The sequence below is a fragment of the Lonchura striata genome, chromosome 2 (genome assembly GCF_050655825.1).
Source record: "Lonchura striata isolate lonStrDom1 chromosome 2, ASM5065582v1, whole genome shotgun sequence".
In the NCBI taxonomy this organism is placed as follows: Eukaryota; Metazoa; Chordata; class Aves; order Passeriformes; family Estrildidae; genus Lonchura; species Lonchura striata.
In genome coordinates this window covers 40,588,981-40,616,393 of record NC_140704.1, presented here as the reverse complement: position 1 = coordinate 40,616,393, position 27,413 = coordinate 40,588,981, and the positions used below count along the sequence as shown (strand labels likewise).

At 38.7% G+C, this 27,413-nt stretch overlaps 1 protein-coding gene across 13 annotated transcripts in view; it reads right to left on the bottom strand.

Moving 5' to 3' along the window:
* RBMS3 (RNA binding motif single stranded interacting protein 3) overlaps positions 1-27,413 on the bottom strand; it is a 703,116-nt gene that overhangs the window by 325,830 nt on the left and 349,873 nt on the right. For 9 of the 13 annotated variants that reach the window (XM_031503883.3, XM_085573225.1, XM_085573232.1 and 6 more), the window contains one exon: positions 21,936-22,105. In XM_031503883.3, the coding sequence (XP_031359743.1) occupies positions 21,936-22,105 (170 nt within the window). The remainder of the gene's footprint in view (positions 1-21,935; positions 22,106-27,413) is intronic. The other 4 variants (XM_085573229.1, XM_085573226.1, XM_077787017.2 and 1 more) reach the window with 1 other exon arrangement.

Sequence of the window (27,413 nt, the reverse complement as noted above, 5' to 3'; positions counted from 1 at the left end):
ATGTATGCTTTTATCTTGGGAACTGTTGTACTGGGATGAATTTGACCAGCAGTAATTGGATTTAGATAAGCAACTCTGAGGCTCTTTCATGCTTGTGAATTAATATCTAAATAGCATAACCAGGTTTATTTTGTTTAAAGCAGACTCTATTAGGCAATTCATGGGTTTTGGGAGAAAATGAAGCGCCCATTATGAAGACCCAAAGTATGGAAAGAACTGCTGTTGAATTTCTTGGAGAGCTATTTTTTCTGTAATACACTGTGACATAAACTTACAACATCCAAATACACACAAATGGAAATTCACTCAAAAAAATTTTTTTTTTATATTTCCATGATAATTTCTGGGCATTTCATCTACTGCATGGCATTTTATATGCTTACATTTTTTCCCTAAAATATAAGATATTCTGTCCCTTACCAAAGACTGAGTTGCTTTGTTGCCCTTTCTCTGTATAATTTTTGTAATTTAAAAAAAAACTCAAAAACCTGAACATTTAAGACAAAATTCTCATATTCACACAAAAATATAACAAAATACATGCCACTCAGAGCACCTCACACAGACCAGTGCATAGCTTGGGGAACAAACAGAAGGAGCTACTTGCAGGGAACTGATGGTGTACTGGACTGACAGGACCATGCTTCTGTAAGAGCTTAATATTTGGATGCACTGTCTTCTCTAATTACTTTGGTCTGTCTGTCATGTTTACAAAAATCATTCATTCACTCAGTAAAATACAAGCTTTTGACACAGTCTCTCACAGTATCCCGCTGGACAAAAAGTCCAGCACACAGCTGGATAAACACATCTTGCAATGGGTGAAGAAATGGCTCATGGGCTGGGCACAAAGGGCTACAGTGAATGAGGGGACATGTGGCTGGGCATAATCACTAGTGTGGTTCCACAGGGCTCCATCCTCAGCCCAGTGCTCAAAATCTTCATAAATGGCTTGGACACAGGACTGGAAGGGACGCTAAGTTTGCAGAGAATACAAAAGTGAGAGGAGTTGTTGCGTCTCTCAAGGGCAGAGAGACCTTGACAAATCACAGGACTGTGCAATCACCAGCAGTATGAAGTCTAACACGGCAAAGTGACAGATCCTGTGCTTGGGACAGAGTAACCCTGGATGTATGGACGGACTGGGGCATGAGAGGCTGGAGAGCAGCACTGCAGAAAGGGACCTGGGTGTCCTGGTTGACAGAAAGCTGAATGAGAGCCAGCAGTGCCCTGGCAGCCAGGAGGGCCAGCCCTGTCCTGGGGGGCAGCAGGGACAGCATCACCAGCCAGGCAGGGGAAGGGATTGTCCTGCTCTGCTCTGCTCTGCACTGGGGCAGCTCCACCTTGAGTGCTGGGGGCAGTTTTGGGTGCCACAATCTAAGAAAGGCATAAAGCTAACAGAGTATCCAAAGGAAGGCTGTGAAGATGGTGAGGCGTCTAGAAGGGAAGCCATATGAGGAGTGGCTGGGGTCACTTGGTCTGTTCAGCCTGGAAGAGACTGACAGGAGACCTCATTGCACCCTGCAACTTCCTCATGAGGAAGAGGAGGGGCAGGCACTGATCTCTTCCCTATGGTGACCAGTGACAGGACCCGACGGAATGGCCTGAAGTTGTGTCAGGGGAGGTTTAAGTAAAGGTTCTTCACCCAGAGGGTGACTTTGATGATCCTAGTGGGTGTTTCTCAATTCTGCACAGAATATTCTGTGAAGTTAGTAAGTAATTTAGACTAACAACTTGTCCAAGAGTTTCAGAAACATCACAAAAAAAAAAAAAAGGAGAGTGGCCTCTTAAATCTTTTGTTTGTACATCTAAAGCCCTGGACTTTCAGAAGGCATCCTGAGTCATTAGCACCAAATTTTGAAAGGGCAGCTCAGCAATTTTGAAACTGAGACCTTCTATTTCTGTTCCTATCAGCACAATTAGAAGCCTAGTTTTAAGCAAACAGTAATGAACATTGTAGCATGTGGGAAGAGTGAATTTTCAAGAGAATGCAAGCTGATGAATCACTAAAACAACATATACATATTCAATAGTATCATCTGGTATAGATATTTACTACTAAGGGTGTAGTGATTTCATTCATACATGGGCTGATTAGTCACCATTATCCCACATCCACCGAAAATATATTTTTCAGAACTAGGAGAGAAAAAAAAAACTACAAAATCCATAAAATAACCGTGTTATACAACATATCTATAAACACTATTATTGCTTTAGACAAAAAAAAAATCCAACATCTTACAATTCTATTGAAGAATAGTTTCATGTTAGGAAGAAAGAAAAAGCTATTTCAGATTATGGATCATGCCATTTACAGATCATATTCAGAAATCCCACTTTTCAGAATATGCAAGCACCATTTATCTCAAATCACAGGGCTCTAATACAGCCCTGGAAGGCTCTGTTAGGTCCTTTGGTGCTCTTTCATTGAAGAATAGGGAAAACTTAGTAGTTTTACTGAAGTTTGCTTCTTGTAAAATTTCAACAACCTCAGAAAGATAATCCTGTAAATAAACAGGCATGTAAAGAAACATCTATAACAACAACAACAAAAAAAATCCTCTGCTGTTAAAATTCTAGCTTTTCTTTCCAAAGGAAAATCTACTGCTATTAAAGCCCAGGAATGTGTCTCGCCTTCACCCTCACTAAATTGAAAGACTTGTCTCACATTAAAGTCAGAAATGTATTTACAAGACAACACATATTTACCAAGAAAGAGAAGGTCATACTTCATATTCAAACTAATCTGCATTTATATATCTATATATGAACTTTCACCTCTGGATAAACAATTTCATATGAGAGTCTACAGGCTTGAAGGCTTATTGCAATTTTTTAAGTATTTGGGAAATTAAACCAAGTAAAACAGAAGTTAAAGTAAATTAAATTTAAACAGACACAACACTTGTTGAAATAGCAAGATCTTGAATTTTCAGACCTGCAAGACATATATAATTTTAGTGGTTCACAGGTAATTTTTCTTGTAACCTTGTCCCTTTCTTTGCCAAAATCAGAATAAGATTTTTTTCAGCATGTAAATGAAATTACGTGGTTTAATCTAACACTTTCAGACACCAAAGATAATTTTTTCATTTCCCTCTGTAGGTTCACCCTCAAATCCCATTGACAGAGTTTACAATAAAGCTATCATACCCTTGTTACCCAGGACAGAATAAAACGCCACACTAATGTGGCACTCCCCACAATAGCCTAACATTTTACAGTTTTTCCTCAGCTTGTTGCAAGTAAGACACTTGGTTATTAGCTGCAGTTTCTATTCTAAATGCTGTTTATTCTTAATTAGTTCTATGTATTATATTCATATTAAATCTGTATATTTAAATATTGAAGCTATTAAAGACTATTTAAAAATTAATTACATTATTGAATACCATATTAAAATTATTACATTTATGTTTTTACTTTGACATAAAACTATGTTTTTCCCTCACAGTTCTGCCATGACAAATAACCAGTGTTAATAATTAATTAGCAAAATATTCTACAGTTGCTAAATTAAGCATGGAAAGCTAAATTCATGCACAAATTAATAACTATGATTTCATGCAGTACAGTTCAGTTCTTTTTCTGGGCCATCATTAAATCTTCAATTACTAATTATTCCACATTTTCAAGAATTCAGATGTCTTAAAAAATAAAATGCAACTTTTGTTTACAGACACTTAGCAGTGCCTCTAATTTTTCTGTATGATAGCAGGCGCTACTGGGAAGACAGTTTAGGGATCTGAAACCCTTCACAGAATGATGTGGTTTACTGTAGCCTGTCACAAAGGATAATCCCAGGCATACCCTAATTTTCAAAAGGCAGTGGATTTATTAAAAGTCCAAATCTTTTCTAGGATAAAGACATTGCTCATCAGCATTGGAAATAAAAAAATGAAGCACTTCTTCAAACTTGAAGAATTTCCTCTATCCAAAAATTCAATTATTTTAGACACTGTGGAAATGCCCCCTCTCCTCCCTAACATATCATTCCGAAAGTGTAGAATTTATTTGCTTTGTATGTTCTAGCACGCTGTGCTGTCTTGAATCCGATTTCTCATTCACAGCCTTGCTTACTTACGGAAGATTCATTGTTAAATTACAGTTGGTATGAACTAGCATGCCAGCATACCATGATATTAATCTCTGAAGTGTTCAATCATTTAACAATAGCCTCATTATTCAAGGGAACTCTGAGAATTCAGTTTGTGAAGATTTTCTGACATGTCACTAAAACAATTTTGTCTTAAAAGAATTCAATGACTGCAATATATTGTAATATATATATGTATATATACATGCCTCAATCAGATGGTTCCACTCTAATAATAGAAAAAAAAAAATATAAGAGGAATTGAAAAGAAAAGGAATTACAGATAAAAGCAAGAACTCCAGCTACCACCAGGGACTGTGAACTCAAACTGATAATTTAAAGCTAAAGCATTTTATAGGGTTCACACAGAGGCCACTTGAGTCAAATGTGTGAGTGAGACTTCTTGAGTTCACACAGCTCCCATTTCATTATTTACAACTTAGAAAAATCCAGGTACTTGGGTTGTCTTCAGAAAAAATATGGTTTTGAGAGGAACTGTTTCTTCAGTATTTTACATTGCAAAATACATCATTCGAGAGCCACATCACAGAAAATACTCTTTTTCTTCAATATATTTAGTTTAATCCTTTTATTTCCAGGGCTGGAATGTCACAGTTGTATTCACTTTCCAGAGGCTGAACTTTGAAAAAAGTGGCACAGAGGCACACCACATTTTTTTCTGCCTGAAATTTTCAAGAAGAAACAACAAGAGCTTGGATTTGGATTTTTACAATTATGCGGGCAAAAGTTCACACTGCTCACCCAGAACTAGGACAGAATACCTCAGGGTTTGAGTTCCTTTGAATTTTAATTCCATCTAGTATATTTATAAAAGCAAAAATTTTTTAGTCCATTTATTTGTACAACTCTAACATAATGTCAGGCTCTGGAGAGTGGGTGAAAGCAGATTCGATAAGTTATTTGTTCGTGATACTTTTGAATACTCATGCACATGTACAATTTCAGGCATGTCGAACTTAAACAGGATGAACAACATTTCTCAAGGTTAACTTATGTTTGTAGGCTCATAAATTAATGTGTTTGTTTGGTGTGGAAAGTCCTCCCTACAGCCTCGACACAGCAAACATATGTACATGGGACATGTAAGAGTGTGTTCCCACTCAGCCAGGGCCTTCTTCAGTGCAAGGCCTATAACCATCACAGTAATTAGTTTGAAGAAGATTAAATCTGCTCTGGCTGGTAGCTCGCCACAACTCTCAGGTATTCACCGAAACCTTCTCTTGAGTGATAGTTATGTCAACAATTAAATTCAAACTAAGCAAAGCTGCCCCACGTGCAATATAGATACACAATTTATGAATTGTGTAATATTTTTTTATGTTTTCAAATCCACCAAAAACTTCCAAGTAAATGAAGCATTAAATGAAGAGGCACCTGATACAAAAACACATTTACAGGTTTAAAAAGATAATTAGTTTGGAGTCTTTGTCTATTGTATAAATAATTATTCACTCTTTATTATCCAAAGACAGATGGACATATTTGAACCTATTAGTCTCACTATGTCAGGTGGAAAAATATCTTTGGAGGGGGAAAGCTTACTAAAAACTTCACTTTGGATCAGACTCTTGCTTTCCAGAAATGTGGTACCTGTCTGCTGGCTCCAAGGGCTGCCCTAATTTATACTGTTGGAGCAATTGCCCCATGTCTTGAAGTGTTGAAGATCTACTTTGAGAAAACATCAAGGGGAAGGTTGTGCAGCATAACTAGCACATCTTGTAGCTCTCAGTTAATCAGTCAACACTTCTGAGCCTAAGAAAAACAAAATTTTAGCTAACCAAAATCTTCTGCCAGCTGCTCCCACTGGACACCTTGGCCATGAGTCTTCTACAAAAGAAAAGCCAACACTGGCAATTGCTGTGCTCTGCTATGGTTCAGTTTGTGCCCAAAAGCAGCGAACAGGGACCAGGAAGGGATGAGACAAGCCATGGATTAATTAAAGAAATAAACTTTTTATATCCATAGAGTCTTCTGTCCTTAAAAGGACACATAGTTGGTCCTGCTAGGCAGAACCCTAGAAGGAAAGCAATAAAGAGGTGCATTGTAGCCCATCCTTTCTGAAATATGCATGGGCAGATCTACAGAAAGGCACAAGAATTTAAATATTTTATGTTTCTGCTGAAAATTTTTACCCCAGGAACATAAGACACACTGAAAAAGCACAGCAAGCCTATTTTGAAATCTGACCAGTAATGCTGAATTTGGAAGCAATTTAGCTACAATTGCTTGGGAGTCCTCAAGAAAAGACTTTTGTATATTACTGGTTTCAGGCATCTTCAAATAAACTAATTAAATAAGATACAATCCTCAAACCATATAAAGATACACATGGAAAATCTGAGACCTCACTCTGAGTATTGGGCATACTTTGAGAGAGAGAGACAACTGTGATTCACTGGGATAAATCCACATCTTCCTGAAACTGGTCAAGGAACATAGCACTGTCTGCAAGGAGCAAAGCACAATTGCTCTTTAATGCAAAAGAAAAGGTTATGTAGTTAATTTTGATAGTAAAAAATTACAAATAAAGATGAGATAGCCTTTTCTTTTGCTTATATATTTCAAGCCCCTTTTATAGACTCAGGCTGTATTTTCATGCTTCTCTTTAGAGCCATGAGGGAAAGAAACCTACATTTTTATAGTAATCGAAAGCTGAGTTCTCTACCTTATCACATGCCTAAGGAACTAAGGGTTTAAGAAACAAATACTGTGAATCTAGCAATAAAATTTTGAGGTATGGCAACACCAAGGGCTACGTCTTCATCAAATATTAGTGAACAACTTTAGCTAGGGTAAGAACATTTCTTGACAGTTGTATGGTTTGGGTCCCAGAAAACAATACCAAGGGCAAAAAAATAGCAAGGAATAAATCTATTCCCCAATTTATAAAAAGAGCTGGATTTAAAGATAGATCAAAACCGCAGTGCTGACACCCCTCACTTACTGCTATTACACACATAAATAAAAGGTATATCCTATACAGACAAATTATTTTCCAGTATATCTATTTTGCCAAATATGATCTCCCAAAGGTGCTAGGTTTAAAAATAAGTAACACAAAATTTACAGTGATCACCTATAGCAGCAATCTGCCTGCTTTTTGAACATCCCATCAGAAGCAATGAAAGCACAAACCTATATGAAAAGGTCACAGTCATTCTTCAAGGAGTCAAACACACATTCTACAATGAATAGGCAAATATTCTGCAAATATTTACAACTGTGAATGACTGAATTAATATTCTGGACAGTCTTGAATGCACCCAATGGCCAGCTTTCATCAACCTAGCACTTGCAGAATCAGACCATGTATTTATGCATTCCTGAAACATCTTATTCATCAACAGCATTTGCACTCTTTCCTCCCACTTACGCACAGACCTTGGGAGTTTCTGACCCTTTCCCTTTTTGCTGTTCAAGAAAGGAAGTTCTCAAAAGACCAACATCTTGAATAAGAAGCCAAGGCAAAAGAAAAGGTCTGCTCTAACTACTCATTTCCCATATGCCTTTGCCCTCTGCTTTACTTGGGCTTATTCCAGAGACCACAGAGATCAAGAGAAAAACCTGTGGATTTTCCCTGTTTTGCAATTTCTGAGAGTCATTAAATGTTACTCTACATGCAACATTCCATTTTGTAAGACAATTTCCTATGTTCAGACTTCAGTTTCTTTGTGATTCCCACATTCTCAGGACAACAGTTTCTTTGTTCAAGCTTCCATGTTTATGGTATGCTATCTTATCTCTGGTTTAGCCTTTAATATTGAGCAGAGTCAGAAAAGAATCATCCTCTTGTTTGAGATGCAAAGGTTTATGTCTGCTTACATTTTTAAGATACACAAACATATTTTAAAATGTCTAAGAAAATATACTCTTATTAATGCTGCTATCTGAATGATGATATTTAACCCCAGTTGCAGCTTAGTTCCCTTATCTTCCCTGTGAAATAGTTTTTTTTTTCTCTAGGATGCTGTCATGTTAGTCTCATATCAGTCTGAAAAAACTTTCTCCAGCTCTGCAAAGGGAACAGCAAGGTTGGATTAGAAGGAAATTCACAGAAGGGAGAGTGAAGCAAACTATTACAGTGGTGGGACAGGGCAGGAGAATTTCATAGCCTCGAGGCCACCCAAAGAGACTGACAGTGTCACCATGAAACTTATACAGTCAGAGAAGAGACACGAAAGCATAAAGGGTGGAGAAGGGCAGAAAAATTCAGGCCCTAGTCTGAATTCCAAACTGCACCTGCACATGGTGAGGAACAAAAAGGCCTGTCCACACCACAGCCATGCCAGTTTTGCAGGAGAACATGGAGCTACCTCAGGTGGCTTTGATCTGGTCCCAGGTTTCACTGCATGGCTCTAAAACCCAGAAACATCTTCAATAGAGGCTCCTTCAGGAACTGCATGCTGTGAATGTGAAATGTACACTACTGACTCAGTTCTACATGCTTTTCCCCATCTAAAAGAAAGCACTTCAAAAAAGAAAAGGAAAATAATCATTGGTTTAAACCCCAGGCAGGATTCTTGCCAACCTTCCCATGTCCCTCATCCCCAACCTTCTCCCAAAGGCTGATTTCTCACCCACCTCTAAGATTAGTATGTTCAAGACCTGCTCAATTTTGACAGGGGAAAAAAAACAAGCCACCTTGAACAGAAAGCCTTTTGAGTCTTCCCTTACTTTTGAAGCCTTTGTATTTTTTAATCCCTGCTCTGCCAATTTCGTCTCCCTTTCCCCTCCTCCCCTTCAGTGGAAATTTTCTACTCTTTACAAGCCTGTCTCTCTGCAGAAAATTGATTTCCCCTAGGATACAGCCATCCTACTGTTCTATGCATGGTCATTAATGACCATCCTGTTCACCACAGAGACAGACAGACATGGTGGCACTCCTCCCCTGCTCCTTAGCACAGAAAGCACATGGGGGAAAATTGTAACAGCCTCAGAGCTCAGCCATACCAAGAGTTCATCATCCCCAGAAAACACCATACAAAATCCCCAAATGAGCTATTACAAGAATAAAATGATTCTTGCTGGTTTCTGTCACTCTTTCCTTCCACTGCATTAGATTGAATTTTTTTTAATCTCTCCCAGGTAACAACCATTATGTAGTTTCCTCTCTCCCAGAGGAGGTCGTTTCCTTCTTCCCCCACATGGGAACAAACGCTAATCAGATGTTACTTGGACTCATAGAGGTTTTACTTGGGGACTGACATCAGGCTATTCAAGGGCAGAATGCACTTCAGCACAGATTCCACAACCTGCCTGAAGATGTGAGAAAATACCTGGATGCTGCACTTCTTGCCATTTTAGCTGCTTTGCAAGTAGTGCACCTGCTGGCTGCACCATTCCTGGGAGATCTGCCATCTCACATCTGACTGCAGCAACATCCCATCCTTGGAGTGACAGACAATTCTCCCCTTAACTCCTGGTGTCTCTGATGCCAATGGGTAACACAAAATTACTGTACTCTCAAAACTGCTTAAGCCTTTTCTATAAACATCTTGTGGATGGACTCTAAACTGACTCCCTATCTCCTCCTTGACCCACGGGGCTCTTGCAAGAACTTCCTTTTGTCCCTGCTGCTACAGGGAGGTACAATGGAGGACTGAAGTCAGAAGTTACATGACTTGTTTCAGCAGGAACAAAAATAAGGACAATTATTCATAAAGCTTAAAGATGGATATAGAGCTGGCTTTTGTGGGTTCTGTTTAGTATTCAGCTTGGTTCCAGTGAATTTACATTAAATAAACAGGAGCAGAGTCTTTAAATCAAAAGGCAAATTTTTAACAAAAGAAACCATTTTTAGTGGCTGTGAAGAGAAAAAAACCCGACTCTAAAAATTAGTTCTGAAACTGAAAAAGAGCCTTAGCTACTGAACTGCAACTTGATCTGAAAAATGTCAACACAGTGAATGCCTTGATGCAGTACCTCAGAAAGCTGGGGTGAAGAACTGCCCAAACCAAGATGTTCATATTTAAATCTCACATTGTCCAGCTACAGTTTGTATATTGTGCCATGATTTCTTTATGCAACTCTTAATAATGCTGATATTAACCAAGGAAATCCTCTGCATACAAACAGAACAATCCACCCCACTGTAGGTCCCATAAAATCACACACTCTGTGGAAATTTCCAAATACCTCGACACAATATGGGTGAGTTAAGGATAAAGTTTCAAGCCTGAACTCCACAATTTCCTGTCTTTTGCTGGTCTACACAGCCCTTTAATGCTATGTTAATATCATTTCTGTGGGTGTGATTGAATTACCCGCCACTCCTGATGCCAGCATTAGTGGATTTCTGTGTAACAGGAGAGCACACTTTACTGCTTATACTGTTACTAAATACCATTAAGCAGAGCAGCTGCAATCCTCCTGATAGCAGGGCTGAAGGGCTACCTCGTTAGGAGGGGACAAGCACTTTACTGCTGGCACATAGCCTGAATCCCAAGAGCCCTTAGCATGTCCAATTTGCCTCAATGTCCCCCCACGAGGCAGCCTGCCACAGCATATCCCTCAGCCAGAAAAGGTCCCCAGGCCTGTAAGTCTGCTGAGATGCAGAAATCTCTCTCACGTGCAGAGATCTCTCTCACAAGCTCAACATCCCAAGTCCTACACGATGCTGCCGTGACTTGGCAGCTTGAAAAGGCAGAGATGTATTTACTTGGCAACCTTTTGGCTCCAGGTGCAACAGAGGGCTGCTAAACTGTCCACTGAGAGCATGCCTCACACACTGGTGACAGCTACTAACTAGTGGCACAGTGCTTTAAAAATCCCTTTCCCAAGTCTTTGAGGAGAGATTAAAATGCCATACGTACGTGGATTGTGAAAACTCCACGGCAGCTGCCAAAGGGAGATTCAACATGAGTTTTTCATCAATACCCTTGCACTGCTAACCAGCACCTACTAAGCAAATATGAGCTTGACTACTTTGCAGACACTCTTTAGAGGAGGATTGCATTAGAGAAGACAAGGAGAGTTGACGAGCAATGGAAAAAAGAATGAGGGAGAATGAGGTGTTTACACATAGTTGCTCACTACACACTGACAAAATCATCCAAGCAGTTGCAATGAGCTGTCTTACAGTTTCCTGCCTCTCTAATCCACTTCTTCCTCACAAAAAAAATTCCTCTATGCTGCCTATAAAGCTATACTTGACCAGAAGCAGTGGGAGATTCAACTGCTAGCACTGAACTAACAGCAGTCCCATATCCCCAGTGGACCATGGGAACAGCATGGCAGGGACACAGGAGGTACAAGAAATGTGCTCTTGTTATTGAGAGAAATTCTTGTTTCTCTGTATCTAAGTTCAGTAAGAACCAACAAACAAATACAGGAATCTAATAAGAATTACCATTTGCAAATCCCATATTATAAAAGAGACAGCTTTTTCTTACCACTTCATGAAAACAGAGATAGAACAACTACAATTCCTGAAAGTGCTGATGGCATTTAACAGCTATATCATTACAACCTGCTTCCCACATCTGTAAGACCTGCTGACACTTATGTCTGTAGTCCAATTCTTATGTTAGGCAATGACCAAAATCACAGCATGAGTATAGTGCCCTGCTTTCATTTAAACCCCACCAAGGACTTGGTCATTTTCCATTTTTTCCACCATAGGCATAATTTTTCCTTTCCATCTAAAGCACTTGCCTTGACTTCATTTTATTCTGAGTCAGAGATTGTCCTATATGAATCCTTCAGGTCCGTGAACTGGCTGCATGTTCGCATATGTGATAGGAATTAATGTTTTATAATGAACTTCATTTGTTCTTAAGGCACTCAATAAACTTTATGTTGAAATATTTGTGTTAAATTATTATCATTAAAAAAACATGCTAGCCATAGTCCATTTAATCGGCAATTCTAAATTTGGTGTTGATTTAAGAAAAGCAGAGGAGACCGAATACATTAAAGGTGAGTAGAGAAATTGTTAGGTATGGTTTAGATCCAAATTCCTTACTTTTTAAAGTAAAGCTTCAAGGGTGCTGCAGTTTTCTCATTCTCTGGGGTTTTGTTGCTCACAGCTGATGATGGACAGACACATGACTTAAAGGTAATCAAAACCTCAGCAGTTTGGAGATGAGCTTCTGCTTCTGAAATAATGCCAGTACCCGTGTTCTGTGATCTCACAGAGTGCATGTGGCACCTCCTGACACTCCTACGAAGACACTACAGCAGCTTTTGAGTATAATTTCTCTTGCTTAGGAACACAGATGTTCCAGTAATACATTTCATCCATTTAAGGACACATACAAAGATATATAAACTAAATATAATAACAAATGTCCATAAACATTAAATAATTAGTTTTTAAAACATTTAAATGATGCATGCAGTCCTTGATGAAATTATCCAAAGGCTGGAGAAAACTGTCTTACAATCAGATACTTAGACTGCTCCACCTATTTGGATTCTTAAAGAAAAGAAATCTGAGCAGTGACTGCAGAAGTGCATCTGGGAGAAGAATGAAGCAAGAGAATTCAGAGAGACTTAATCTCATTACACCAAGAACAAACAGTGAAAAATTAAGACCAGACACTTGATTTGAAAGTGGGTTAGAAATTCTGACCAGGAAACATAGTTAACAGGAACAAACTCTTGGCAACAGTGGTAGGTTTGCTGTTGTTTTCATATCTTCATTTCCACGGTGGCTGCTTTTCTGGAACATAATCTTTACATCAAAATAAATTTTTATGCTTAGTCCAGAAACAAAGAAGGGAAATTTAAAGATCTTAATCAACCAGAAAATTATTGTAGACTGTCCCTTGGTCTCTTCTGGATCTTAAATTCTATGACTTTGTGAATAATTTTATCCCTTTTAATTATTAGTTCCCTACTGTAAAAAAGCTAAAAAGTTAATGTTCTTGAATCAATGAATTACAGAAAATAATTGAAGTTTCATAATTGGATTATAACCCCAGGAGAATATGGAAATGCTGAACTGGGAAGCAGAAGTAAGGAAAGCATGTCTGGTTGTTTTTTTTTTAATGTGATCACCAGGCAGTAATAGCCATAAATGCTTCACTTATTACCTGTATAACACTGAAACAATAACATGCCTGTGATCTTGCAGTAGCTGCTATTTGAACAGACTGCTGTGCTTCCATGAAGCTTCCGTGTCTGTTGTCAGAAATCTTATTTCAGACTAGGTCCTATAATTCCACAATGCTATTGCCTTCATTGTTTTACTCAGGCTTGCCCCCAGAGCTGTGACTAAATACCTTCCAAGAGAACCAGAATCTAGAGGTCTCCACATTCCCTAGAGCTCCTGATGGGGACACAGAAAATACATTCCCAAGACAGAGAAAACCTTTTTAGATCTCTGTCAGTTCAACATCTTTTACAAATTAGCCTGAAAACATTACACTGTTCCTGTCTCTGTTTATAACGAGGCAAATAGAAAAACCTCTGACATAGTTGCAACAATTCTAAGAAATTCCTTCTCCAGTGAACATCTTTTAAAAAAATAAAAGTCTTTGCAGTTTTTAACACAAATCTAGTAGCAACACTTGTCACACAAATAATTCTGGGAAGTTACCAAATACTTGGAATGAAGGACATTGCATGCTACATAGCACAGAGCTCTTGTCGATGCTTGTTTGGAATGGTATGAGAAAGTCTAGCAGCTGAACACAATGACATTTTTGTTTTCGTGCTGATAATATTCAATAGCTTTGCCACCAAAGTTGGCCTGCCACTTCCCTTTGCATAGAATTTGCAGGCATGCACTAAGGCTTTTGCCATTAGCTGGAAGCAGTGCTCAGGTTATTCTTGGTTTGGGGAGGGGGGTTGTTAAGCATAGCTGGTATTGTTTTCTTTCAGCAAAGCTTTAGGACAATATAGTTCTTAAACAGAGCAGAACATTATCTGCGTCATACCTTCAAGGAAAAGGTTAAAGAAACATTTCTGCTACACAAATGTCAGAGTGTGAACAGCATGTCTCCATCTCCCCTCAAAAGCTGGTGGCTCCTAAGGAGTATAAACCACATGCCAGTCACAGAACTTCTGTCTCCACTCTCTACACATGCAAGACAACAACTGGCTCTGCTCTCCCACTGCTGCCATCAGCTCTCAAAGGATATGACATCAGAAAGACATACTAAACCTGACACCATGGAATTTAGGAGAGCAAACACCAAAAATGCAGACAAATCTAAAACACATGGAAAAGCTTCAAAACAGAAGAAATAAAGATAACCAGAACTTGCAATGCCACTTAAAAAAAAAAAAATACCGTTATGACTTAAAGGACAGAAGTGAAGTAACCTTTATCAAAACAACAGTATTTCAGCCAGCCCCCTCACTGGAAAACATAAACCAAGCATCAGAGTTTTACAAGACACCTTAAGGGGCTGAAAAACTCAGACTGTCAAGAGACCCATGGTTATGAAAGCCCTTTCACAGAGAACATCCACATTATAAAAATAGACATGTCCCATAGACTTATATGGTGGAGAGCCTGTCTGTCCTTTGGACAGTTTCAGAATCAAATGGAGACATGATTAGCCTCATGAATGGATGGTGATGCCATGGCTGACTGGCTGCACAAAAAATCAGCTGGAGAAGTGGAGAAAGAAAGAGGACAAGGAAAGACTGGAAACATATATCTCAGCACATGTTAGAAGAAGCTCAATAACTGTGCTGCCCTCCTATCTCAACACCCCTTGGGCACAGTAAGCAAAACAGGTGGCTGTTATGGTCATGCCCTTTATGTTGCTACAGAAAACTTCTGAGTTCCCTTTTCAGTTGTGGTTTTTTTTTTTTTTTCTTTCTTTTTTATTCCACAAGGACTTTAATTAAAATTCATCAGAAGAAATATTTTCTGCAGCAGTGTCTGAAAATGCTGCCTCCTCCCATATCTTCCATTAAATCAGGTTCATCCAACTTGAAAGGAGATGAGAAACTCTCACTGACACTCTGTCACACTCCAGTGAAAAGACAGGCACATTCAAAACAGAAGAAAATGCAGGTGCTCATTTATTACTTTACGCAGATTATTTTTCTGCCTTTCTTCCTGACAATGGGAACGTTCACATCCCAGATGGAGCTCTCTGTAGTGCTGTGGGCATTTGATGACCTAAAGTTTTGCTTTCCCTGATGAAAGAGGCAAGGTAAGAAGAGGGTTGGTACATTGCCTACTGAGGCAGCTTTAATGTTTGTTTCTAGCAATGGAAGATGTTTGGGGAGTATTTCAATGGGAATGAATATACAAATAATTTTTCAACTATATCAGGTAAAGGAGAAAAAAACCTGTACACATCCGTGTCCATATTTACACTGCAAAAATATAATATTCATATAAATTACTTTGCAAAACTTAAAATATAATATTCATATAACTGACTTTGTAAAACTGCAAACTTCCAAAACTGATTTTGGAAACAAAGATGTTGTTCAAAGGAAATACAAAGTCACTGCCTTGCATCACTTCAGACCTAGTAACCCCACAATGTTTCTCTCAGCACTGATAAGCATCATCACTATAAAGACATCTTCAATGCAAAAATTAACAAATCATGTCCACAGCATCAGTTTTCTCTGCTTTTATGCCTACATTATGCATCCTTAGCATTCACCATTTGTCTCCTGATCAAAAGCATTTTGACTTTAAAAAATTACCCTTCTTTCCCTGTCCTGCCTCTCCCAATAAACCTTTAAGAAAAGTCTATGATATAAAGAACTTGAGAAGAATGCATATTTCTCCAATCTAATGCATCAGTGTGTTTTTCTCTGGTCTGGAAACACAAACATTAACAAATGAGAACAATACACTCATACAGTTCCTTCCTTGCTTTCTATATGCCCATTAGTCCAGCAGGGTGCTTGGTCCAGCAGCACACCTTTCTTAGGAGTTTGCTTTCCTGATTTTACTTGGAATAACAAAGAAAATCCAGGGGAGGGGAAAGGGTGTTTTTTCTTTTTTTCCCCTCAAGTGTGTGCATTTCTTTAGCTCCCATGAAGACTGATCTCCTCCAGCGGATTTCATAGCCATTCCCAGTTCTCATATTACCAGGATACACTGAACCAAAATACCCACCAAGACTTTAAGCAGGAACTATTCCCTGTGATGCCACATGGTTCCTATATGAGCTAATCCCACTGAATGAGTGCTCTCACCTTCATGCCCTCTCAGTCTCTGCTATATCACAGAGCAATGGTGTCAGCCGATATTAATTACAGGACAGACGGAGGTTGTGGTTCTGTTTGAATTAATATGGAAGACAGAGTGCACATTGCTTTAACATACAGAATGTTACAGAATGCAGTAAATTCCTTTACCACTCCAAAGATTAAAAATTGAGAAGCAGACACAGCCTAATGCTCTGTAAGTCTGTAAGTCTCATATAGTTTGGGGGTTTTTTTCACCAGGGTCGGGATGAGAACATCAGTTTACAGTGGGTACAAATTTTGCCTGACTTCATTGTGGAACAGATTTACTGCAGAGATTGTTTTGGTCTTTTTGGTCCTGAGCTCACTATGGCAATTGTACTTTGGTTAACCTTTATTTTAGCTATAGTTCACAGTATTTTCAATTATTTTTATTTAACTTTTAATGCAGTAAGAAACAGGAAAGGAAGAGAATTTACTTTCCCCAAACCTTAGTTCCATCAGTTTTCATATAATATATAATATAATAATAATATAATATAGTCTTATTATTTAAACAAAATAAAAGAAAAAAAAATAGTAAGGATTTTTTAACTCTTGCTGCCCTAACACATGGCAGGAATTACCATTATGAACTTGCTATAAGGCTTGGTCTAATGGAAATGTTGTACTTGTTGCAGCTATTAACAAGAAAACCTATCCTGAAAGGCACCTTGAACCCCTCTGCAACCTCAATGAACTCAGCCTTTTTCTGTGAGGGCAAAAGGAATGCACACAGTTCATTTCAAAAATAGTCTATAATTTAAGTAAATAAATGTGTGACTTTTCAGTTGATAACCTCAGTTATATTCGCCCTGGGACTAACACTTTAGTAGAACCTAAACAGCAACAACCTGAATATTTATTCAAACATTCCACAACACAAAACCAAGGACATCCAAAATTAAACAAGAGGCTAAAATCTCACACTTAATGAATTGTCAAGGAGTCAATCGGGATACCTTCAGACAAAACAGAAATTAAAAACAAACAAAAAAAAAAAAACAACAAAAACTATTAAAACAACCAACCACACTAACCCAAAACAACTGCAAATCATTGAATAATCTACTCAACAGTATTAATCTAGAAGTTATTTAAAGAAAGAAATACTCATGAAAATAATTATGCAGCAAGGATTTCCCATACCTGGAAAACCTCAGAGAATTCAGTCCCATCTTCCTCAAGAGTTAGCCTGAGCAGCATACAGACTTACTCTCTTCAGGTTTAGATATTTTTATTGTTGTTTTTTTAATTAATTAAATAGGGCCTTTAGTTTTAGCCTGGAACACAAAGAACTCAAGCGAACTGAATCAAGATGGACAGGGATTATTTTTTTAATACATCTCAAAGTCTTAACTGTGAAATGCAGAAGGCTTCAGTTTTAGCCAAATGCTGGAGTTTTAAGCAAAAATTTTCAAAATTACTTGGTGTAGGGTGGAAGAAGAGATATAAAATAACTCTTTTCCCAAATTTTCCTTCCCTTCTGCAAAGCTTATTTTATCTTTTAAAAAAATTTGGGCCTAAATCGTCTTCATTACAAAAATGCAAGAATAAACAAAAATAACAAAATCTTGAGAAGTGAACTGACTTCTTCAAATTAAATATGTTTTAAAATCATAAAGCTCAGATATTTAGTCTGTGCGTGAGATTTCTTTCAACCTATCATTACCAGGATGCAGATAGGAAGAACAGGATGAGTGTAGTATAATAATAAGGCACTAATTAATTTGTGGCTGCTTTTAAGAAGATCTTAGAATTATTCTGGGTGAAATATAATGCAATGCATGAAAATTAAAGTGGCAGATTATGAATATTGCAAAGATAATAATTTATATTTTGCTTGTAAAATTACACACCATGCAAATTTTCATGTCTATAATGTTACATTTTAAGGCTGATTATCTTCCCTTTTGATTGAAAGCATATTTTTACTGGACACACAATTATAGATACACATATAATGGTGTATACCACTGCACCAGCAGAGAGTGTGTACCTCTGAGAAATAAATTATAACTATGTGATACTTACTATTAACATTATGAAATATGCAAGTATTTAAATTTTAGACTAATAAGTTCTGATGATCAATATAATCACAGATTAAGTATAAAGCCTCTTTTGCTTAAGAACCTCAGAAAAGGTTGAGAGAGGCCAAGGTCCATTTTTGGCAGTTCTTTTACTCAGTGTTTCTGAAAATCCAGAAGATTATGCATACACAAAAGAAAAACAGAGTCATGCTTGCTTTAACACTTTTACTCTTTTCTGATGTAACTTTTGAAAGTTATTGTATAGAGTCCCAAAAGATACAGTGCAACCTAACAGCTCCCTGCTGCAAAAGCGAATTTGATGAAATTCTGCTGGACACATGTTAAAACAACTACTGAGGAGCAGAACCACACAAAAAGAAAAATCTTCCAGTAGCAATTTTTTTTTCATTTACTCAGCTACTGTACAGCCTATGATGACTTGTTTTCCTTTAGTTATATGAACAGTTTGACAGATTACTGTGACAAGGTTACTCTCAAATTGATAAAAGGTTTGATAGTGTCGGAACATTTGTCAGAAATGTCTCACATCACGTGTAATGGACTCTGCACTTCAAGCATCAATGGTACTCCAGTCTGCTATTTTCTGTTTAGTGTGCAGTGCACACCAACAAAAACACACAGCAGAAAGACAGAAAAGCAGGCAGGATTCATCAAAACAGCCCTGTACTTTATCAAACCATTCTGATTAAAGGGGTTTTGTTTTCTTAACCCACTTCACAAAATGAAATTAAGTGAAAAACTTTACATGTGACTTGAAGGGTGGCCTCCATATGGGACTAAACCTGAAAATGGGATGGGATATGATAATGTACATAAATGTGTTTACAACATTTCCTGTACTTCTGACAGGGAAATATTGTGGGTTTAGGACATTATTCCTCAGCCTGACAAATGTGAGACATTAGAAATGATAGTTGTACTGCTAGCAGCCTTGTCCCATGCTAGAGCAGAGGAAATGGGTTCAGAAGGGCTCACTTTAGGCACTGGCAGCTAGCCTATGGGAACCAGTATGCTGGACATAAGCCAGCTTTGGTGAGTACTTCCCTCAAACAGCTCTCCAAAAATATTGTACTACAAAATAATAATATGGTTTATGGATTGGAATTAAGGTTTTCACATCTTGCAGCAAATGATGTTAATATTAGCCTATACTGGAAGCCTAGGAGCCAGCACCTTCTGCTCATTTGTAAATATCTGTTCACGTGAAGACTTTAGTGCTTGGTGAAGCCCCAGCCATGTAAGCTAGAAGAGAGCTCTACCTAGGGCAACATTTCTGAGCAGAAAAATCCTTTTTGTTCATATAGCAGCAGACTGTTGGGTTTGGTTTTAGTGGGGTTTTGGGGGAGAAGGGTTGGGTTTGAGGGTCTTTTTAGATGAAGAGATAGGAGCTTTGGACATTTATCTACTTCTACTGTGTAACCACCTGCAAAGGTTAAGAAAATATCTTGCAAGTATTACTTAAAATCTGCACATTGCTGTCATGAGCAAGAGTATCTGAGATTGCTTAAAAAATCACTGTCAAGGGTATGAGCAAAAGTCAGATTTAAGCATTTCTTCTCAGATCATACTGCAGCCTGGCAAGCAGTGCACCACCACAGCAGCCAGTACAAATTCTTGTCTTTTCATGTTTAAGTTTGCCTACACTGTCTTTCTCTTCTGCCTTGAAAAATTCTTTTAATTTTCTGAAAAAAAAAAGGGTCAGAAGAACTATCTGGTTTCTCTTACTGACATTCAGCCAAAGGATAGAAAAATCAGCAAAATGAGTGTCAGCACTTTTCTTAAAGAGCATCTGTTCACACAGGAACCTCATGACAGCAAGACAAAGCCCTCTAATCTTGTATTAGATTAAGTGTAGCAGAGCACATTAAAAATGTTGCCACAGTGCTAAAATGAAGCTCTGAGGTACTTGATTTGCACTTCCCATACGTAGACAAGGGGTAGGGACACACTCTCTGAACTTCATGATTCAAGTATCACTGCTTACACCACAGCTCACACCATGACAGCAGCACTTAAGCACCAAAGCTGTGAGGCTCATTTAGGAATAGTTAGCTCAGCCCTGATCAGCTGAAAGGATTTATGTGAACTGGAGAAGGGTCAGACTGCAAGATGTATCACAAAACAGCTTTTTGAACATCAGTAGACTACAGTCAGTTTATACCTACTGAGGATCTGGTCTTGAACTGGGATTATCTGTGGCTGTCACGTGTGGAAAGTGTCAGTGTATGTAGTTTGTACAAATGTTGGAGAGGTTTCACTCACATTTCAGCTTGCATGAAATACAAAACATCACCAGCACACTATTCTCCTGTGAACTGTGAGTCTGTTCTACCCACAGAAACTTTAATAGCAGAAAGTCACAGGGAAGACTTTCAAGCTCACTCAAGTCCAGGTATCACTTCAGTAAGGCTGCTAACTCCAATCCTGGCCAGTCATGCCCACATAAAGAGTACTCAGGGAAGTCTTTCAGGATTTTAAATCAAAATCAGAAAAGGCAGAATGTCATAACATTGTAAAAACCCACTTAACTGCTACTCCTCTTGCAAGCTTAAAAATAACAGTCATTTGGATTCAGGTCTGTAGATCATCCCCACACTGTTCCTTACTTTACCAGATTTCATTTATTGATATCTATTTGAAAGGCTGATTTTTGATGACAAAATACAGAGATGATGTTGTCTTTTGAAATAGATTACTCTATGGCCAAAGCACTGCAGTTCTGCGTCATAACAAAAGTGGATTTTTATTTTTCAAATTTCTCCTTGTGCTTATTTTGACACAAAAAAAATTTGTTATGCTAAATTCCACCATGGTGATCTCTGACTGGAATCTCAAACTGGATTATTCCCCTCCCACATGTCAACAATAATAAAGAATTTGGAATTCCAATCAGGTTGTCATTTTATATTGCCCACTACATGTAGTCAAGAGAAAAAAGGGTAGAAGAGTGCCATGTTTTAGGAAGTAGTTCTTTTGATGATGAATGAGGACCGAAGAGCTCCTTTATCCCACTTCTTTGGTTTCAACAGAAATAAAACATAATAAAACCTTATTCAACAGAACAGTCTGCAAATATGACTCTCAAGATAAACAGGGAAGTAGAAGCTGCCACTTTCTGCAGGATCATTTTTCAATGGCACTGCTGTTAATTAAATGTTAATTATATGGCTACAAGGCCACCTTCAGTGGGTTTCATACTTCTCAATCTTTGAGCCCAGCAATGTGACACAGCAATCATAAAATGTGATAAATGATTGAGGGAGAAACACCCATGTTGTGTTGTGCACGGGTTGTGATTCACAGATCATTATTACTATAAAATCTGTCATTAGGGAGGTTTTCCTGCCATGAATATTCTCCTTTTAACATAAGAAATCAACCAGATTAGAGCAAACAGAAGTCACCATGAAGGCCCTCACCTCTCTTCCCCTAAACTCATTTACCTCAAGGTTTTTAGCAGGCATTAATTTGCCGTTCAACTAAAGGAAAACCACTCAACCTTCAAGTGCAGGAGACTTCTGATGCCTTTTAGGGGCCACACAAGCATAAGCAGGAAGGCCAGCTCTGACATCTTCCTACAGAAAGACACTGAGTATTTGACGGGCACTTACGGCTGGCACAGCTTGATAAGGTCCTGGTCGGTGGTGCCGGGTGGAAGGCCTCGAATGTACAGGTTGGTTTTACTCAACTGCTCTCCGCTGCTGTTGTTGCTGCTGTTGTTGCTGCTGTTTGTGCTGGGGCTGGGAGGAGCCATGGGGTGGGGAGCTGGTGCATAGGACTGCTGGAAACAGAGTAAAACAAAAAGGCTTTTAGCAGAAAAGGCAAAACAGCGTGGCAGAAGCGTGTGCGTTACCTGGGTAAATCCAGAACTATGCCATATTGTCCTCCCCTCCCTGACCACTTCCCGCTGCCCACTCCTATGGCACTTCTACCACTCCCAGCCAGCATTGCCTTTCAAATGCAAAATAGGACCAACCAACATTTTTAGTTCAGCCATAGCTATGAAATGCATTATTCTACTATACTTTTTAATTTGGAATTCAAGTAGCTAGATCACAAAACAAAGCTCTGCAATGACAGATACTCAAGGAGTAACTAGCATTAAAGAAGGAAATTAAACACAATCTGCTCTAAGAGTATGCTAAAACACAAATAAGAATATCTAGCCAAAGGTACAGAAGCTGATGCCAGAAGCCGAGTTAGTCTTTTCTAAACATGAGGAGCACCCAGTACACACACAGTCAGGTGGCAGAGAGTTGGCTAGTCTGAGAAAGGAAAAAACTTCCAAAGCAGCCCAAAAACACTCTGTTGTTAAGGATGTCTTTTGCAATAGAGAAGCAGGGTTTGGAAAAGATGATCAGGCCAAGACCTTCTGCTCTCAAAATCATACCCACTTCTGAACAACCACAAACCACACGCAGCAACTAGGAAGTATTGCTTAAGAAGGGAGGCATTCTCACATGGAAAAACAGTATTCTCCCCTAACTCACTGGTAAATACATGCTGTGAAGAAAGACACCCACATGCTAGAAAAATTACCTAAACATCTCTGATCTGAGGCAACAACTGAGAATTTCAATTGCTGCAACCATCTCTGGCTCTCTGACCACTGGAGTTTTTACTCACAGCACAGGGTACTTGCCAGAAGAACAAAGGAGCAATTGGAGGGAGGAGACCATCCTGTCACCACTATGACCTATGCAGAAAAGCTGGAATCTAGGGAAGAACTTGCAGGAGCTGGAGGATCCTGAGGACCAAGCTCCAGAGAGGCAGCCAGGGGAACTGGAGTCAGAGCTCCCAGAATGTAACTGCCTGCGGAGAGGGTGAAAATCCCATTTCCACAATGTAATCAGCACACTCTGCTAGCTTTATGCATAGTGACAACAGCAGGTAAATATTGAACCAATGCTAAGTTAACCATGCTATGCTAATGGACTAATAAAAGCAAAACATCTGCAATTTTCATTACAGCAGCAATGACACTTTAGTGACTTCTAATATGCTTGTTCTACTTTTAGGCCTTGAACAGAGAAAATATTTAAGTCTGTGAGTAATTCTGATCACGCTAATCAACTGCCCCTTTAATGTCAGTGGCTCTACTTTAGTGCTTATAATTATGCATACACTAAATCACAGTCTTGGTAGATGGATTTCTAAATTAGTAGCTCTACACTCTTTCAAACAAGTCCCTTTGTTTAGTCCCTTATTTAGAATGAAAAAAAAAAGTTGGAGACTATAAGGGGAGCATCAATGACAGGTGATGATCAGATGTTTCATTGAAATGAAACGCCACACTTGCAGCAATGCCTTTCCTCCTGGCCTCCTCCTTCCTTCTCCCAAGTTTCTTCCATTTAAAGCAGGAGAGAGGAAACATAGCTCCAAGTGTCAAGACATCAGAATTCCTCTGCAATCTCACCTGGTTGTAATGTGACTCAAGTAAGAGCCATTAAAAGAAAAAATACTGGTTTCTAGTGTGATCACCATGCTATCAAGTAATGACATTCACTCTCATCTCCAGTAAAGAGAAAGGGCAATGAGCTCTCTTCCCCAAGTCTCTGCACAGACACTTTTGCTGACAATCAAAAGCACTTAATGCATACGGATCATATTTCTCTGCACACACATTTTATCACTGGGTAATCCCCACCCACTCAAGCTTCAATGTCATTCCCAGAAATAGAGAGCTGAAGCACCAGCTTTGAGTACCAGCAGAGGCAACCACCTCAGCTGAGCCCAAACACTGGGGACACATCTTGGAAATCAGCTCCATGCCGTTGCCACGGCCCAGCTGGATAACACTACAGGCAACACTAACCTATATTAAATACGTAAGCATCTTTATGTTATCATATCCTGTCTGAAAGCATATTTAATCTCTGTGTACTGCAGGACCATAGAAGAAGCAGGTATGACTGTGTATAACATGTTGGGCTTTAATATATCAAGAGCTCAGGAAATATCCCATGGTAATCCTGCACATTTTGAGCATTGTTAAGGTTAAATAAAAAGACAGAGATCAGGATTACATTCTTACTGCCTTACCCTGCACCTCCCAGATTACCACACACACTCAGCACACATAAGTAACATAAAGCAGTGAAAGATCTTCCCATAAGCCAATGAAGTGCTATGTACGTTAATTATTAATTGTTATTATTATATATGTCTTAGCAGGGAATAGGGAGTATATATCCTATTCTCACACCAACCTAATAAGCAAGAAAAAAAAAAAGTGGAAATTTACCATTGAAATACAAAGAGCAATTTTCATTCTAAGATCTTTATCCTCACACATGGGGGCCTAATTCTAATTTAAGTTTAAGACATTTTATCCCTCTCAACCAGCTGAAAGGGGATGTAGAAGTGAACACAAAATACATTTACACCAATTTTGAGGCCATAGCTATTAAAAAAAAAAAGAAAAAAAGATCCTCAGTATACAGAGAATGAGGCTGTCCCTCACGTAAGAGCTGCTCAGACAACAGGCACACAAGCATGCCTGAGTTCCCAGCAGTAACCTCAGAGATGCTTTAAAGGTGGACAGAGAGGTAGCCACACTCCACTTTAGGGGATGCTGATCATCTCAGCCCAGCAAACACTGCTACTCCAAACCCTCTTCACTAATAAATCTCAGCTACAGCAGCCCACAGCAATTTCCATGCATATCCAATACCCCAGAATACCATCTGCAGAAAGATTACAAAATTGCTTGTACTGAGGCTGATGACATCTTCTGGCTGGTTGCCAGGCTAAAAGCTTCAGGTCAGAAGAAAGCTTCCCGTTCTTGTTTCCTGAGCTGCTGAGTGTATGACTGATGGCAGAAGTATGCGCTTTGCCTCTGAAGGAGCAAAGGATCTGGTTTGGTAATCTCCAATAGCTGGAGTGAAAGAAATAACTGGCAACCTAATGATGATCCCAGGTATGGACCACTTGGTACAGGATCCTGGATGATGCAAAGTAGGGCACTGTCTGAGGAACGACCTGCACACATGGTAGCAGGAAATCTGTACCTTGTTTTGACTTTTGGCCCCTCCATGGCTGGGGGAAAAGCACTTAACTTCTCTGCCTCAAGAGCCAGAAGGAGCATGCACCACTGTCAAGACTAGTTCGAAACACCATAACACCAGCTGTAGAAACCTGGAAAAGAGGTTTTGCCACCACAACTAAGTACAGGACCTACACTGTTAAGGGAAAAAAAAAAAAATTAAAAAAATAAAAAATAAAAAATAAAAAATCAAATGTTTCACTTCAAAAGAACTGGAATTCAGAGCTGGTTTTGCCATTAACTTTTCACATAACCAATGCAAACAACTCATTTTTCAATTCTCATGCTTCATTATTCAGTGGAGAGTGTGTGGGGAATGAACTGGTTTGTAGATCATTCCAAGCAGCTTATTAATTTAGCATGGATGGCTAATAGGATTTGTTTTCATCTTTGAAAAATGAATGAAATTTCTCCTTTTTCATTATTTAAAAGTGAAAAAATTAATGTGCTAATTCTGATCCATTCTCAGGAATGCACCCTTCTTCTTAAACCCTACATTTCAATTCTTTGAAACAAAGTGTACTGTGAAACTGCACACAGCTAAGCATGAATAATGAGATACACCTTGGTCTTCCTAAGTAAATAACCCAGAAATGCTGAACCAGAAACCTCTTGGATATTAAATGAACAACACTCCTCCTTCCAACACCCAACCTCCTTACACGAGAACAGTATTTATCTTTCCATGGCAACCAAGTACTCTTAGGTAGTTTTTCACTAGTTGCAAGCTTAGACTAAAGTATTTTCTTTCCAAAGCAAAATACTACTTAAAAAGACAAATTTAAAATATTTTTTCACATACAATTCCTTTTGGATGGGAATCACAGGCCCCAGATGCCAAGTTGTAGAGTCTGCTTTATTAGCAGCAGCTGGCTCCTTGGCAAGCTTCTGAGGCGGTCGGGCTTGTGGTTTTGGAGTGGCCTCAGAGCCTAGGATGCAGCTGGACAGTTATGCTAATGGACTAGCCAATTTGTTTTTAGTCACCTTTGGCTATCCCAGATTTGTACTCTTTTATCCACTTGAAAGGGAAGTCTTGGAAAGATTCCCTATAACACCGATATGTTGACTTTTCCTATCATAGTCCATATTTTATATGAAAAAATGAGTACAACACACAGTCGTACATTAAAACATGTGTTATTTAAGCAATTGTGAACACACACTATCCATTTCACTCTGAATGGAGAGTTTTCCAGCTGCTAGATTCATCTAAGTGCCCAATTACAACACAATTCCCTTCTCTTCCAATTGAGAAAATAAAATAAGACAAAGTAAATACAAATAAATTGTGCAAATACCACTTTAGAGCTCACATTAGGAAAACACTGTTCTCTCTACGGTGCAATGGAATAATTTTTGTGAGCTGGAGAGTTCTTACTAGTCAATTATAGAGAAGATGAGAGGATGCCACCAACTTTTACTCTGTTGATGAGATTTTGGAACTGAGTGAACAGAAAATCTCTTATTAAGCAAAAGACAATAATCACAGTTGAAGAGAAAGTAGAGCAGTAAGGGAAATTCAGGGAAAAAGAAACAGATCAAAGTAATAGCAATTCTCCTACCTTTGGTTTGCTTCCTCAGTGAGGAGCAGCACCAGAAGGCAAGTTGTATTTCCCATCCATAGACAGGTAGAAGAGAAAAGTGAATAAAAGATGAACATCTAAGCAGGCAACACAGACACCCCATGTATTTTAGAAAGGCTGCAGTCAAGGGAACTCGAGTTATAATTTTCCTCTCAAGCCTGTAGAGAATTCAGTGCTCTTGCAGAATCCAGCCATGACTATTGCCTATCTCCCATCTGGCCAATGAAGGCCTGGAAGATAGAGCTTCTTTTAGATTCTTCTCTACACATATGAGAGAAAATAAACAGATGTAAAAGAGTCTGAGTTTTCTAACTCCTCTGCACAGTACAAAAGCTTCCTAGACTGTTTCTGTAGAAGCACCTCTTGGCAGCATTTTCAATTTGTAAAGGAATGGCATGTGAAAACGTGAGTAAACTCAGAAGATGAGCACAGACAATAAGGTTCAAAGTCTATTCCATCAC